Source organism: Drosophila innubila (assembly GCF_004354385.1).
Source record: "Drosophila innubila isolate TH190305 chromosome 3L unlocalized genomic scaffold, UK_Dinn_1.0 0_D_3L, whole genome shotgun sequence".
Taxonomy (NCBI): domain Eukaryota; kingdom Metazoa; phylum Arthropoda; class Insecta; order Diptera; family Drosophilidae; genus Drosophila; species Drosophila innubila.
The window spans coordinates 19432362-19449073 of record NW_022995376.1 but is presented as its reverse complement, the minus strand read 5'-3'; the positions used below and the strand labels follow the sequence as shown (position 1 = coordinate 19449073).

Here is a 16712-nt window from a genome sequence, read left to right as displayed (position 1 = left end):
TAAAAAAACTTGATGGGCGCATGTAGAAGATAAACAAGACTGATAACTACACGCAGATCGATCGATGCTGATAAACCAAAATGAATGTAAGTTGGGATCGTGTTTTAAGTAAATGTATATAAAGGGTTGGAAATTTTGGTAACATTGCGGAGTACAACTATAGCAATCGCCGTGGAATATTAGAGAACACTGAAATGAAAGGTCAGTACTTGAAATGGTAACATCTTCTATGGGATATTAGAATCTTGTATTACTCTCCTTGACAGTTACTCTGCTTGCTGTGGTAATCGTCACCGCAGTGGCATCCTTAACCGGAGCCGCCGATCCTGAATGCATATATCGCAAGTTACGTGGCTTGTCACCACATTGGCCCAATCCTTCAGATTGTGCCAGCTATTATCGTTGCTCCAATAAAAATGCCGTCAAAGCCATCGCCTGCCCGACAGGAAAGGAATATAACCCCAAGACTGGCAAATGCTCGACAGCAGGACGTGGTCTGTGCAAACTAGCCCTGTCCGCACCTTTAGCAGACGTAAGTTTCAAAAGAGATTCGATATGACGTGAATATTAATCCTTCGTCCTGCAGGCAAACAATGTCTGTGCTAATGAGGTAAATGGCGCCTGGGTGAAGAATCCGGACTACTGTGGCCAGTACTTCATCTGTGATAAACAGATGGCTTATGCCCAGACCTGTGACCTCGGCAGTGCCTTCGACACGGTCCTCAGCCATTGTGTACCCGATACAGAGTCGGAATGCTGGCAAAATCAGTGCATCGACAAGTCGGATGGCACACTTGTGGCAAGTACTACATCCTGTGGCAGTTACTATATCTGCAAGAGTAAAGAAGCCGACTTGCAAAGTTGCAATCCTGGTTACTACTTCAGTGCCAATCAGGGAGGCTGTGTTGTTGATCAGAAAAACGCCCAATGCTGGGAGAACTTCTGTATTGACAAAGCTGATGGTTCAGCTGCTGCTGATCCTGACAATTGTAGCAACTTCTATTTGTGCTACAATCAAAAGGCAACCCTTCAACAGTGCTCCGAAGGCACCTATTTCGATGAAAGCGGTCCGAGTTGCCGACCCGGCGAATGTCCTGTAGATACGACAACAACAACAACTACAACAACGACAACAACGACTACGACGGAGTCACCTTCAACTGGCTGCGATTGTGCCGATGGTGTGACTAATGGAGAACTGGTGGCCAACAAGGATAATTGCCGACTTTACTTCATTTGCGATAATGGTGTTATGGAGCCAGGAGATTGCCTCATGGGCAATTATTTTGATCAGGAACATAACGATTGCCAAAAGGATATCTTTAAGACCTGTCCGGATAGCTGGACACCCGACTGTGTGGATGGTGAGAATGCTACGGATGCACAGAATTGTAATCAATATTACGTCTGTCAAAATGGCATCTGGGAGTCAAAGACCTGCGACAGAGGACTCTACTTCCAGCCAGATTGTGGCTATTGTGTTCAGGATACCGACAACGTTTGCCCGCAATGCGATGAAGACGATGACGATGAAGCCATAATAAATCCAACTGAAACAACTGCTTGCAAAGTGACCGATCCCATCCAAAAGGCATCGAACTGTTATAGCTACTTTGTCTGCATCAGTGGCAGCTGGAAGCAGGAATCCTGCCCAGCTGGCTCCTACTTTGACGCCAACTATGGCATTTGCAAATTGGATGCAGATAATATATGTCCGGAGAACATGTTGATTACAACTGCATGGCGTACCAAGCGTAGTGTTGAACAGGAAACGGACGCCAACTGCACTTGTGAAGGTGACATTGCCGAGGGCAGCATCGTGGCACATCCCACGGAATGCGACAAGTATCTCATCTGCCAGAATCAACAAATGATCGAGGGTACCTGCGGTCAGGGTAACGTATTTTGTAGCAAGCAGGGCATCTGTGTGCCGGATACCGATGCCACATGCTGGATTTGTGCCAACAAGCCCAATGGTTACCTAATGGTCGATCCTGCCGATTGTACCTCCTATTTCACCTGCTCCAATGGCCTTGCCGTACCACAGAGCTGTCCAGCTGGAGAATGGTTCACCAAGCAGACCTGTGAGATTGATGTGACCGGACAGTGCATCAATCCCTGCAGCTGTGGTACTGGAAATGTGGCCCATCCCGTGTGCTCCAAGTACTTCCAATGCACCGATGGTGTTCCACAGGTTGTCGATTGCCCCGCCAATCAAGGCTTTGACTCATCGACTGAGAAATGCTCTGCCAAGGTTGCCTGTAATGCAACACTTTGTGCAACTGCCACCGATGGTACCGTTATTCCCATCGCAGGAGATGATACCAAGTTCTACATTTGCATCGGCAAAACGGCAACGATTCGAGCGTGTCCACCCAACACGGTATTGGACCAAACCTACTTGATTTGCCTACCTGCACCCAGTGTAAGTCATATTGAATTAGAGCCCTGAAATACTTATCCAATCAATTTCACAATTGCAGCCTTCATGCGATCAATCAAAGTGCACAAAAGACAATCTTTATGCAGTTTATCCGACCGAGAATAATGACAACACCACCTTCTGTCTGTGCGAAAGCGATGGTGCCTACGTGAAATCCTGCCCCTCGGGCTATAACTTCGACGCATGTGACGGTGTTTGCACTTTCGTAAGATCAACATGTTACCGCATTAATAATTCATACTATTTAATTACTGCTTATTTCTTAAATTTCAGACGGGGCCTTGCGACCCTAGGGTTTGTGTGGACGCACCTGAATACACGCCTTCTGAGAACTTTGATGATCCCAATAGTTTCTGTTTGTGCCGCGCTGGACAACAAGTTCCCGTACCTTGCCCCATTGGCTATACCTTCAATAGCGTTCTCCTCATTTGCGTCCTTGCCCCAATACCAGATGTAAGTTGAATATTAGTAATTTCTATACCCGTTACTTAAAAAATAAGTACAAGGGTATATTGTGTTCGTTGGAATGTACGTAACAGGGAGAAGGAGGCATCTCTGAACCTATAAAGTATATATATTCTTGATCAGCATCAACAGCCGAGTCGATATAGCCATGTGTGTCTGTCCGTCCGTCCGTCTGTCTGTATGAACAAAAGGATTTCAGAGATTATAAGAGGTAGAGCAACCAAATTTTGGTATACCCCACGCAGATCCAGTTTGTTTCAAATTTAAGCCACACCCCCCTCAACCCTCGTAAATCGCGAAAAACTGTTCGTTCGTCTGTTTGAACAAAGGATCTCAGAGACTATAAGAGGTTTGTTTCAAATGTATGCCACGCCCCCTTACGCCCCCGCATATCGCGAAAAACCACCACGCCCACAGTTTTTAAGGTAATCCACTTTTTATGGTAAATAATGTTAAATTTTAACATTATCTAGTATCTCACTTAATCGCAAAGAGATCGGACTTGTAGAACGGCAGTAATAGCTAACCAAAGTTATTAATAAAGTTATTATTTCAATACAATCACCTTAAAGTATGCAGTAGTTTTTATTAGGTAGCAATTTCTTAAAAAGTACTTTAATATATGAATATATATTGAAATGAGTAACGGGTATCCTATGGTCGGGATCTCGCTTATTTTCCGACTAGTTTTTAATTACTTCTTTGGACTATCTAGAGGTAAAATTTAACAAGATAGTCATCTAAGTCGGTCTGTTTATCTGTTTTTATAAAAACACAAATTTATCCTGTATTTTTTCAATTATAGCCCCGATGCTGTCGCAACTACTGCGTGGATAAACCAAATGGTCAGACCTTCCCGGCCATTGATACAAATGCTGGATTCTGTCTATGCATGGATGACGTGCCGGCCTATAATGACTGTCCATTTAATAAGACCTATAATGCAGACCTTGGCATTTGCCTGGAGCCCTATGTAATTATAAAGATATCATAAAATAGTGTTGCATTTATTCATATTTATTTCTACTCGCAGGAGGAGGTTAATTGTGAATGCAACGGATGTAATGCAACAATGTGTGCTATTAAACCAGAATTCGACATTTTCCCAGCAGATGATAACAATAGTGGCTTCTGCTACTGCAAAGAGAATTGTCCTGTGTATTCCACGTGTCCACCTGGTAAAGAATTTGATACCGATCTATTGCTGTGCCTGACACCACCTGTAAGAAATAGTTCTAGAAGAGTGAGAATTTGCCATTATTTATAATGTTGATTTCAGGGTCCCGTTGTCTGCAATGCAACAATGTGTGATACACTTCCGGAATACGAGACTTATCCGGCAGAAAATGGTACTACCGGCTTCTGTTATTGTCAGGGAGGCTTACCCATTTATAGACCTTGTCCACCCGACAAAGAATACAGCATACAAGATCGCATATGCCTGGAACCAATGGTAAAGTAGAACTGTGTAATTATCCTTTATTATATTAACTTGAGAACAATTTGCAACAGGGTGGAGAAACGAGCTGCTATTGTGACTCTGACCTATGCGATTGCAACCCTGAGTATCAGCCTTTCCCCTCTACGAACGAGACAAGCTTCTGTTATTGCAAGAACGGAACGGCACTCTATAATAACTGTCCAAATGGCAAAGTTTTCGATCCCGTCGAGAAAGTCTGCCTGAGAAAAGCGGTACGTAAAAATTGCAATTATCAAATGAATGATAAATTCTAATTGGTACTCTATTTGGACAGGTTTCAGATTGTGTCTGTACAGCAGGAAAATGTGCTGGTCTTCAGGACAATTCCAACTTTGCCGCCCTGAACACAACAGATGGCTTCTGCCTGTGTCTTGAGGGTGTTGCAATGTATGAGCCATGTCCAGCTGGCAAGCAATACGATGCCCAATTTCAAATATGTCTAAACTCGGGCACTGGCGGCAAACAATTACCTTGTGATGCCACAAAATGTCAGAGCTTGGCTAAGTCCACAACATTTGCTGCCTTAGATAGAACCAATGCGTTCTGTCTTTGCGAAGCTGATGGTACCGCCACCTATCAGACCTGTGGCGATGGACATATGTTTGACGAGACCCTCGGATCTTGTGTCGTTGATGCCTGTGATCCTCTGCAATGTCGATCACGTGTACAGTTCGAGGCATTCGCTGCGAAGAATACAACAAAGGGCTTCTGCGCCTGCGATGTTACTCCGACCTATTACCACTGCACCCCCGGACACGTCTTCGATATCAGCCTAGGTGTTTGTGTCGACGAAGTGACCGCCACCGTTGCTGCCTGTGATCCTCGGGAGTGCAGAAATCGCATCCAATTCCAACCCTTCGCAGCCGAGAATACCTCTGAAGGTTTCTGCTCTTGCGATGGAAATGATGGGGTTGTCACCTATCACAAATGCAAAGATGGAAAACTTTTCGATCGCGTCCTCGGCCTGTGCTTGATCAACGAGCATGTCATTCAGAAGCGATCCGTTGAACCGGAGGAAAAAGTAAGATCACTATCAATGCTTAAGAAATTTTTCCAGAAACTAGTGTAAACTTACCGAATGCAACCCTACGCCTGCCTTTAAATGACCTGTACCCTATTAGACCAACTTATCTATACACATATATAGACGTTATTAGTCGTCGTTATGTAATTATCTAATCGTATATACTTATGCTTGTTATTTGTCTGTAGTTATTATGAGATATTATGAGAAATTCCGCTTGCTCCAATTTTATATAACAATCTTATCCAAATATACATATGTTTATTTACTCAAATTTGCGAACTTTTATTTCGATTTTGAATGGAACTGGTTAACTGTTTTGGCTTCTAGCCAAAAATATGTATCAGACTTTTGACAACTTATTTCCTATTTAGGTTTTGTCTTCCAGTCTAGGTACAGGGTTTCATAAAGACGAATATTTCTATGTCTTTTTATCCGTCCGATACTTGGAGTATGTATATTTCATCTATCTTGATCACAGCGAACTTCTGACATTTATATATGTATCTTTTACAATCGCATTTTCACTTTTTTAGTTTTTGTGATTTCTGCTAGAAGAATCGTAGAAGAGTATATTTTATTCTTTTAATACTCAAGGTATTTTCATGTACAATTGTATTTTATATATCTTATTATTGTAGTTTGCCTGTGAAGTCAATGAAAAGCGTTCTTTGCCAGCAAACTGTTCTCAGTATGAGATCTGTGTGGATGGAAATTGGCGACGACGCACTTGCTCCGAGGAGCGCTATTACAATCCGGAGCAGCAACGTTGCCTGGAGCCCCGTGACGATATGGTTTGTAGTTATGCTCGAGTACCAGGTCTGCCTCAATGTAATCTTCGCAACGAGTTTTCAACAATTCCGAGCCGAAATGGGAAAAGTAATTGCATGCAATACTTTCGCTGTAACGCCGGCAGATGGCGCTTACGTAGCTGTCCCAAACGTCATTACTATGCTGCAAAGGTGAACGCCTGTCTGCCCATGCCTATATACGAGGGTGATGACTTCTGCTTGTGGATTAATCGAAACGAGACCTCAACTGCCTGTCGTCATCTGGCAGTGCGTCCATCGCCAAGAGGTTGCTCCACATTCTTGATGTGCACGGAGAACGCTTGGTGGCTCCAACAGTGTCCACTTGGCATGTACTTCAGTCGGCAACACAACTACTGTCTGCCCAACGATGCCAATCAATGTCGACTGGAGGAGGGGAGCACCACCTGTGTTGAGGGACAGAGACGTGGCATCGCTAGCAGCTGTCGCTCCTACGATCTGTGTGTGGGGGGCAAATGGGTTAACAGAACTTGCAACTCCTTGGAACAGTTTGAGCCACAGCTGGGATGCATTCCAAATGAAGGCAGCTGTCATGGCAACGGCTTGCGACGCTCATGCAATCCCGGCGAGCTTCGTTCCTTGCCCTCAACCGACTCGAATTGCACCCAATTATTCTACTACTGTGTGGCGGATGAATGGCATCTGGCCAGTTGCCTGCGTGGACATAGCTTTGTTGGGGAGCTGGGCAAGTGTCAATCCCTGGACAAATGTCAAGCCTTGCTCAAGGATCATACATCGATCAGTTGCCTAGGTCAGCCGGATGGTCAGAGTGTTCCCCATCCGGATGACTGTACACGTTTCTATATCTGTCTGCAGGAACAACCCGCTCTGCCCCAGAACTGCGCTTCCGGCAGCTTCTTCGATGCGATCCTGGGTTACTGTCGTCCCAACGATGGCAGCTGTCAGCAGATTGAGTCCATCTGTGCCAATAAGATGACAGATACTCTGGTTCCCCATCTCCACAACTGCCGAGCTTATTACAATTGCTCCAACTCCAGCCAAAATGCGTCGCAGTTGCTCTACTGTCCCAAGGGTCAGTACTTTGATAGCTCCCTCCTGCAATGTCGCTTGGATCTCGGACAGTGTAAGCAGCAAATCATGTCCGACTCTGAGACGAGTCTGGGTCTCTGCACGGGAGTCTCTCATGGTGCCCATTTGCCCCACAAGCTATACTGTAATCTGTACTACGTCTGTGTTCGTGGTTTGGCCATTTCAGTCCAGTGTGAGGACAGGAAACGCTTCAATGCTACTCTGGGACATTGCATATCGGAATTGGAGTCGGATTTGGAGTGCCAACATGGTCAACTGGATAATAATCTTACCAATAGCGCCGTCTACAGTTGTGGCAGTCTGCAGGATGGCAGCTATGTTCCGGATTATCGGGACTGCACCAAGTACTACATCTGTGCTGGAGGAGTTGCCTTGATCCAACGCTGCGCTTTGGGAGCCTATTTCGATGCTGAGCAGCTGCTCTGCCTGCCAGACGATGGATCCTGTCCTTATGTGAGCAGGGAAGAGATTGGCAACGGAAACGAAACAAGCATTCGGGACTTGCCACCCAATCCCATGTTGTGCGAGGGCAAACATGGATTTATAGTCCCGGATACGGCAAATTGCAACAACTTTTATATATGCATCTCCAACAAACTTCGTGCTGAACGCTGCTATGAAGGATACTTCTTCAATGCAACCCTGCTGCAGTGTTCCCCCTTTGAAGTAGCCACTGAAGAGGAGAAGGACTTTCAGTCGGATGCTAAGACAGAGCTGGGATCTCTGTCAGCAATAGAGCACGACACTGTTGAAAAGGAGGTACAATCGATAGAGAAATGTATCGAAGCTCCCACAGACTTTGCCCATTTGTGTGATGTCATCAGCGAAGGATCGTCGATTGCGGAGCCTGGAGATTGCCGTCGTTACATCAGCTGTGACGAGGATGAACCCATTTCACAGCGTTGTCGCAATGGCGAGAGCTACGACAGTCTTCTCGGTATATGTCGCCAGAACGATGGCACCTGTTTGATGGAGAATGGTGAACGGGTTGGAGTTTGCAATGGTAAACATGGTCAACTCGCCCGCGACACTCACAATTGTCGCGGTTACTTTGTCTGTGTCCACGGCCAGAAGATCGAGGCCGAGTGCGAGCAGGGATTCTACTTCAACAAGGCGACAAATAACTGCCAATTGGATGTCCTTCAACAGTGCAACAGCAATTCCAATGAAATGGCAAAGCCAAAGATCGATGAATCATCTTAAATCTAGTATAAATATTTAATCCACTTTGATTAGTCATAAGTTCATATACTTGGTGTTGGTCTCAATAAATGGTGAAGGGTAAAAAATAAGATCAACCTGTAAATCTTTTCATAGAGGGAATGCTAAAGTTCTGGTAAGTAGGTAAAAAATTATCAAGCTTTGACAAAGGTGAACAAGTCCGCTAGATCGCAGACGATGAGAAATAGAAAGGAATTTATAATCTTACGATGTTTTTCACCTACTGACAAAAGTCCAATATTTTTGCTTTTGATTCAAACTTTTTGTCGTGAAGTATCTTGAAAATTTGTTGATGGTCTACATCAGGACTACCCTTAATAGGTGAGGTTCGATCAAAGTCAGCTGATTTATAGTTGAAATGTGAACTGAAAAAGCGTAGTAAATTTCCTTTCAACCTGCACAGCGAATTGTGTTTGTTTTGTTGACATAGTAAAAACAAGTGGGAAAGGCTATAGTCGAGATCCCGATCATAGGATACCCGTTACTTTTTTTTAATATATATAAAAGTACTTTACAGAAATTACTACCTAATAAAAACTACTATTAAAGTGATTGTAGTGAAATAGTAATTTTATTAATAACTTTGGTTAGGTATTACTCCCGTTCAACATGTCTACATGCTAAAATATCAGGCTTTTTCCCCTAGTGCACTTTTGGTGAAATTTTTAACCCTCATAAATTTGTCAATTCCCAACCAAATTCAGGAAATTCACCAGGCGAAAGAGCAGATACTTTAACATAGATTATATCTTTAAAAGTAAAAGCTAAAGTTGCTTAAGAATATGCTTATGGTAAATTATCATTCAAGTTGCCATCAATTAAATGTCAAGACCCACGAGCCCACGCATTAATAAACACAGGAAAAGGTTTGTTCGCTACGCTCAATTTTCGTACATAAAGAGAGAGAAAGAGAGCAATGCTTAAAAATAATAAACTACTTTGATTATCAACAGGATACTCACAACTGTCCTATATGAGCTGAAGGTAAAGGCATTTGCGTCAGCAGTCAGAGACCTGTGGGGGTCGTCACAAATCAAAATAGAATAGAGGACAGTGACAAGCTGTCCAGTACCTCTGGCAGTCCTTTCACTGTTACAGGTCCTCGTTGTTGGTCATTCGTGTGCGAGTGCTTCAGCAAATCGGTCGAAACCTCCTGGTGTCCATTATGCAGTAGGAAATGTGTTAATAACTAATAATGGACACGCGAGCGAAAGTGAATCAAAAATGTTAGAGATAATGAAAAATAAAATAATTTAAAGTATTCAAAATCAATACAAAATTACCATTTAAAGTCACAAAAATAAAGGATTCTTATTAAAATCGAAGTTTGTAAATAAAAGTAAATATTTTGAAAAAATGCGATTGAAATCAATAATCGATTATTAATACAGAACTTGAAAAAATGACAACATGGAATCAATAAACCTTCAATTGCTGTGATTGTTTCTATGGCATGGGACTTTGGACAACTGACATCCCAACCACAAACCACCACCAATACAACTGACGTATGCAGCAACTCCCAGACAGGTACAATTGTATTCATAATAAATTATTATTTACTATAGTTCCACTTAATAATAAAAATGGGTCAATAATGGCACCCAATGACAAACTGCATTACAAATTGGATTCCAGTATTCTTTTTACCTATTTTCATACCTGTTTTCATTCATTCTTCACATTCTTTAAATATGTTATATTTATTGCAATACAAAGGTTACATACTCATTCTTCATCCTTGACTATTGACGTACAACACAATAGACGAAAGTGTCAAAGAAGCTAAGCAACAAGTTTATTTATTTACATTTATCGATCCAATTACTTGTCTAATGAACTTTATCATATGGACATATGAGGTCATATGAGGCCTTCCATCAAATAGTATAATGCCAAGTTCGACAATTAGACGTATGCGTGAGGCAAAGCAATTTAAAACCATGACGATGCATTCGAGCTTATATATCTCTATAAATACATATCTCCTGTTTGTATATTAATATATATACATATATATACTAATTGTATCGTTTTATAAACAATTAAGAGCGCTTTACTTACCTAATTTATGACTAGGAGATGCCCTTGTTCATATATGTACAATTTAATCAACCTTAAGTAACATTATTCAGGAGTTTTAGACAATCAAATGACTGGACTGCGAAAAAAACAACGTAGATAGCTCTGAGATATTATCGAAAATATCGTCGAAATTGCAGCCCATGCACGCTAGATGACGCTAGTATGACACTATAGATATTCGATTCTTGGAAAACTCTTTTTATTCAATCATTATTAAAACAAATCTTCTTAATTTTAAAACTATGCTTTTAATGCTTGATCTACCTGAGTTTTCAGACAGATGACTATAATTAAGTAGACTCGACTGTTAAATATAATTAATAATATATGGACATTACTTCCTAATCAAATTACAAACTATACTACGCTCTTTTACTCATTAATAATTGATGGCAGAGTATAAAAACAACTTTAAATGACCAATGCATTAGTATTAACATATAGCAAAGGTAATTCCTTTAATATATTGTGCTATTATTTGTTGTATTCATTTCATTTCATGGCACACGAGGGAGTTAATCGTAATGTGAAATAAACGCAGTTTGTGAGAACTTTTATAATAAATTCAGTGTGTGAGAGTAGACAGATAAAATATACTTTTACTTTAGAATAGCTTGTTGTGCATAAGAAATATTATTCATAGAAGTTGTATTCATGTTGCCTGCTAATAACTTCCGACCCTAAGTAGTTGACTTTTGAGCGATTTTTTTAAAGTAAATAGACACACGCAATAAATGCGTGTCTTGTTAATCGCATTTTAGGTGGATGGATCATATGCATCGGAAAGGACAAATGGAAATGGAAATACATATTTAATTATGTGTACGGTGACAGGTGTTTTCCACCTCGTGCGCTGATTTGTAGGTCAAATTATAAAGTACGAGTGCTTCAGACCAAAATTGGGACTCATTCATATAGCATTACTTAACACGAACCGTACAATTACGATATATTTGTAGTGAACTCCATCGACGTCATTGCCAAGAAAGTTTACGTAAAATGAGCAGTCATGAAGAAGTGCCGACTGGCAAATCAAATATATTTCAAATACGAATCGATAGTGTTGATGACGAGAGCAACTCGCCCATAACGGAGGCCAGTTCCCGAGAGGATCTCATCGGAAGTACAGCTGCTGAGAATGAGAGGACAATTGGACAAACCGCATTTCAGTTTCCCAGTAAGTAATGTCAATTCTAAAATAATTCCTGAGAATATCTTAAGAGATTTGCCTTTAATAGGATTCCTATCGGTGCCCATACTACGTAATTCGCGTCACAACTCAACGAACACATCCCGGCGAGAAGTCGTCTCGAGTCCAGCCAAAAGCGAACGCATGATCCGCACTAGTCAGCCCAAATTGCGACCCAGAAGACTCAGCCAGGACAGTGGAATTGTAGCAGGTCGTCTAGTTGGTTATGGTGTAAGTTCTGTAAGTCCTCTAGATTTACATTTCCAACTAACACAGTTACGTTGTCCCAACAGGAAAGCCCTTTAAATGAAATAGATCTACACGTTCGTCCGATGGAGATTAGTATTACGGCCGATAACATTTATAGCTTTCTGGAGGAAGCGAGGCAACCGGATAGCACTCCAATTGCTGAAAGTAGGCCAGTCTCACCAAAAACCCAAGTGAAGGCAATCTCAACATGTGCAAGTTCCTCAGCTGCATATACCGAAAAGTGGTTGAATTCTTCGATGATGCGAGGCAGCAATGGTTCCTTTTATCAGAAGGCCAACACGATTGCAGTACCATTACCCACACATCTGGAAACGGAGTCAGCTGAACCGAGTCCTACACAGGCTTTTGGGCCGAAAATCGTGGGCAGCCATGAGGAGGATATTCCAGGTACCGCCATGAGACGAACTCTTGGCTTAAATCTCAGTCCTGTTTTGGCCGGACGCAAGTCAATTACCGAGGATAATGTCACTGAGTCCTATGAGATCGTGGAATCCACACACTCGAATATACTGAATGATCAATTTGGCTATCGACAATTAATGCCTACAGAGAGGAAAACCTCTACGGGGGAAAACAGCCTTACTGGTAGTTACAGGAGCAGTCGCAAGGCCAGTAAGAGTAATAGTCTAACTGGTAGCAGTGAGGAGAGGCGAATCAGTAAACAGGATCGGGAGGGACTCGATCCAGAGTCCCTCATGTTCCGTGACGGACGACGAAAGGTGGACATGGTGTTGGCCTGGGAAGAGGAGGATTTGGGTGTAATGACCGAGGCGGAAGCCCGAAGGCGTGACATTAGACGCTGTTTTATGGACAATCTTGTAAAGGAGGGACTCGAAGTCGAACTGGAAGACAAATCACAGTCGTTTAATGAGAAGACGTTTTTCTTAAAAGTCCATTTGCCTTGGCGCCTGGAAACGCGTCTTGCAGAGATCATGAATCTTAAGTTTCCCATCAAACGCTTCATAACCATATCCGTGAAGCCATCTTGGGTAAGTCGATATACAAGTAAAATGTAAAATGTAGATTTTGATTTGTATAAAATTAGAGGCCAAATAATGAACAAATTGGCATTCCACAAGGACAGTTTAAAAACAATTTTATTTTCCAATTTTAAAATAAACAATTTGCAAGAAAATCGGTTAAGATTTGACAAAGTTATGACAAAATACAGTTTTTTAAAAAAGGCTTAACGGAAAAGTGTGAAAAAAAAATACCCAGCAATGGAAAACTAAACCTTTTTTTTAATTTTGGTGCAGAATCAAATTAGATCGAGTTAAATAAGCTGACAATCGCTTCATTTATTCTGTAGGATGAAGAAAACGTGGTCATGCGTAATGTGCACTACTGGAAGGAAGTCTGGCAACGCTTAACCAAAAAGATACAACTCGATCATAATCTGCTTGAAGGCGAAACAACTTTCAAAGCAGCTACAGCTAATGGGAATCCAGAAGAACAGTAAATTATCCTAAGGAAATTATTTATATGTCTTGTTATGTATTAATTTCTCCTATCAGATTCATTGTCAAAGATCGTGCCACGGCATATACTAGTGCACAGCGATCCCTCATGGTGATGCAGGTGCTTATCCGAACACCCTACGACGAGAGCGATCGGAGTGGCATAAGAAGATTACTGAATGATGGCACATATCTGGGCTGCTTTCCACTACATGAGGGCCGCTACGATCGTCCACACTCGAGTGGCATATCTCTCGATCGCCGTGTTCTTTATCAGACCTGGGCACACCCTTCACAGTGGTATAAAAAGCAACCGCTTTGCTTGGTTCGCAAATACTTTGGCGATAAAATAGCTCTGTATTTCTGTTGGTTGGGCTTCTACACCGAGATGTTAGTCTATCCAGCTATAGTTGGCACTCTCTGCTTTATCTATGGACTAGCCACATTGGAGTCGGAGGATAATACACCGAGCAAAGAGATCTGTGATGAGATTGGAACAGGCAACATTACATTGTGTCCCCTCTGCGATAAGGCATGCAGCTATCAAAGACTGTCGGAATCATGTCTGTTCTCGCGACTGACATATCTATTTGACAATCCCTCAACAGTCTTTTTTGCTATATTTATGTCCTTTTGGGGTAAGTCAAAAGATCATTCCTTATTTCTAATGATTAATTGAATTAATTTGTAGCAACCACTTTTCTGGAGCTGTGGAAACGTAAGCAATCGGTTTTGGTTTGGGAATGGGATTTACACAATGTGGAAATGGATGAGGAGAATCGCCCAGAGTTTGAAACAAATGCAACTACATATCGTATGAATCCTGTGACAAGGGAAAAGGAACCCTACATGTCTACCTGGAATCGAGCTATTCGATTCGTAATTACAGGCAGTGCAGTGCTCTTTATGGTAATTATTAAGGGAATATGTCAGTATTTTCATCTCATTATGTAAATATTTGTTTTAGATCTCTGTTGTTCTCTCCGCCGTGCTGGGCACCATAATTTACCGCATAACCTTGGTATCAGTTATCTATGGAGGTGGAGGGTTTTTTGTAAAGGATCATGCCAAGCTTTTTACCACTGTAACAGCTGCTCTGATCAATTTGGTGGTCATCATGATACTTACTCGAGTATGTAAACTATCAGAATTTAAAAATATATTTTATAAATACTCTTATGTATTCTAGATATACCACCGCATGGCAATTAAGTTAACCAACTTGGAGAATCCACGCACGCATACCGAATACGAAGACTCATATACGTTCAAAATATTTTTCTTTGAGTTTATGAACTTTTACTCATCCCTCATCTATATAGCCTTCTTTAAAGGACGCTTCTTTGATTATCCTGGCGACGATCAGGCCAGACGCAGTGAATTCTTTCGCCTTAAAAATGACATTTGTGATCCAGCGGGTTGCTTGTCTGAACTCTGCATACAACTGGTGAGTTAATTATTTATTTAATGTAGTATAAAAACTTTTATTTTGTAAACTCATGTTAGCGCATAAACCAAAGCAGTGCTATGCATTTAATAATAAATTTGAAATCAATTCAAAGCTCAAATGTTCTGTACGAACGCAGAGAGTATAACAGCTAAAGTGGAATATAAGAAAGCAGTGTAAATCTTGAAGCCGTCTTATACAAACAGTGCATGTCAACACATGCTGATCTTACTTACTATATAAAGCAAGCAGTATTAAGTTATCTGATAGTTTAGTTAATTCAAAGTTGTAATTTGTGTTATTAATTTAATACAATGATTAATTATTATAAGTATATATAAGTTAATAAAATTTTGCTTTAGGCCATCATAATGGTGGGTAAGCAGTGTTGGAACAACTTCATGGAATATTTGTTTCCCAAATTCTGGAATTGGTGGCGTCAGCGAAAGCACAAACAGGTATTAAATAATATAGTATTATAATACAGAAAAAAATAATCCAACATTTAATTTATTTCAGGCTACAAAGGATGAATCTCATCTGCATATGGCCTGGGAGCAGGACTATCATATGCAAGACCCAGGTCGCTTAGCACTCTTCGACGAATATCTGGAAATGAGTTAGTAACGAGCATAACGGCATTATACAAAATTTTAAATATTAATTATTTATATTCAAGTACTTCAATACGGCTTTGTCACGCTGTTTGTGGCCGCATTTCCGCTAGCTCCGCTTTTCGCACTGCTCAATAATGTGGCCGAAATACGCTTGGATGCCTACAAGATGGTCACCCAGGCTAGAAGACCTTTGGCTGAACGTGTCGAGGATATTGGGGCCTGGTACGGCATTTTGCGCATTATCACATACACGGCTGTCGTATCGAATGCTTTTGTGATCGCTTATACAAGTGATTTCATTCCTCGCGTGGTCTACAAATTTGTCTACTCGGATACAAATACGCTAGCTGGATATATCGAGCACTCACTGTCCGTATTTAATACATCCGACTACAAGGAGGAATGGGGTGCATCAAGCAGTGAACACGATCCGGATACCTGTCAATATCGAGGATATCGGTAAGCTGTTTACTATACTTTGATGATTATATATTTAAATTTGTATCGAATGCAGCAATGGCCCAAAAGATTTTGATCCTTATGGACTCAGTCCACATTATTGGCATGTTTTCGCCGCACGTCTCGCCTTCGTTGTGGTCTTTGAACATGTGGTATTCGTTCTAACCGGCATCATGCAGTTCATCATACCCGACGTACCGTCTGAGGTGAAAACACAAATGCAGCGGGAGCAGCTGTTGGCCAAAGAGGCTAAATACCATCATGGCATCAAGCGTGCCCAGGGTGATAATCAGGATATACTGAGTCTATTCCGAGATGCCAGCAATCGCCCCTCGATAGCCGGAAGTCAAGTAAATCCACGTGGCAGTTGGGCACGTCGATTTAGTCGCTTGAGTGACGGTCTGGACGCCCATGTGGAGGTCGCTGCACGTCCACGTCGTTCGGTGGAGTCCACCGTGTGGGAGGTTTCCTGACACGAGGAGGAGGCCGAGAACGATGCACCAAACAATCATTCTAACAGATGAGAATAGAAGACCTAAGTCTATGGTACATATACTCTTCTCCATAGCACCAAGTATTTTTATTATTATTTAATATTTACATTTTAAACTATTACTGTACATTTTAGAAAATATCTTCTTTGTCAATTTTAATGCAAATAAAATTAATTTTATG

At 41.6% G+C, this 16712-nt stretch overlaps 2 protein-coding genes across 2 annotated transcripts; both read left to right on the top strand.

Annotated features, from left to right (window-relative positions):
• Window positions 1-98: 98 nt before the first annotated feature.
• LOC117789236 lies at window positions 99-8584 on the top strand. Its single transcript, XM_034628343.1, has 11 exons — window positions 99-201; window positions 267-532; window positions 587-2425; window positions 2484-2648; window positions 2717-2896; window positions 3714-3881; window positions 3942-4130; window positions 4188-4361; window positions 4421-4600; window positions 4663-5409; window positions 6054-8584. The coding sequence occupies exons 1-11, from the start codon at window positions 195-197 to the stop codon at window positions 8493-8495; spliced, it is 6357 nt and encodes a 2118-aa protein (XP_034484234.1). The 5' UTR covers window positions 99-194; the 3' UTR covers window positions 8496-8584.
• Window positions 8585-11597: 3013 nt separating this feature from the next.
• Window positions 11598-16663, top strand: LOC117788482 (anoctamin-4). Its single transcript, XM_034627265.1, is given in 12 exon segments — window positions 11598-11775; window positions 11837-12018; window positions 12081-13046; window positions 13367-13512; window positions 13572-14152; window positions 14206-14423; window positions 14482-14646; window positions 14704-14961; window positions 15324-15419; window positions 15481-15580; window positions 15641-16037; window positions 16093-16663. Coding segments are annotated over 12 exon segments (3756 nt in total). The 3' UTR covers window positions 16562-16663.
• The last annotated feature ends 49 nt before the right edge of the window (window positions 16664-16712 follow it).

Coding starts and splice junctions, on each gene's coding strand:
- LOC117789236 (XM_034628343.1), top strand. Junction 4,131..4,187: donor TGCTGTGCCTGACACCACCT/GTAAGAAATAGT, acceptor TGTTGATTTCAG/GGTCCCGTTGTCTGCAATGC. Junction 5,410..6,053: donor CCGTTGAACCGGAGGAAAAA/GTAAGATCACTA, acceptor TTATTATTGTAG/TTTGCCTGTGAAGTCAATGA.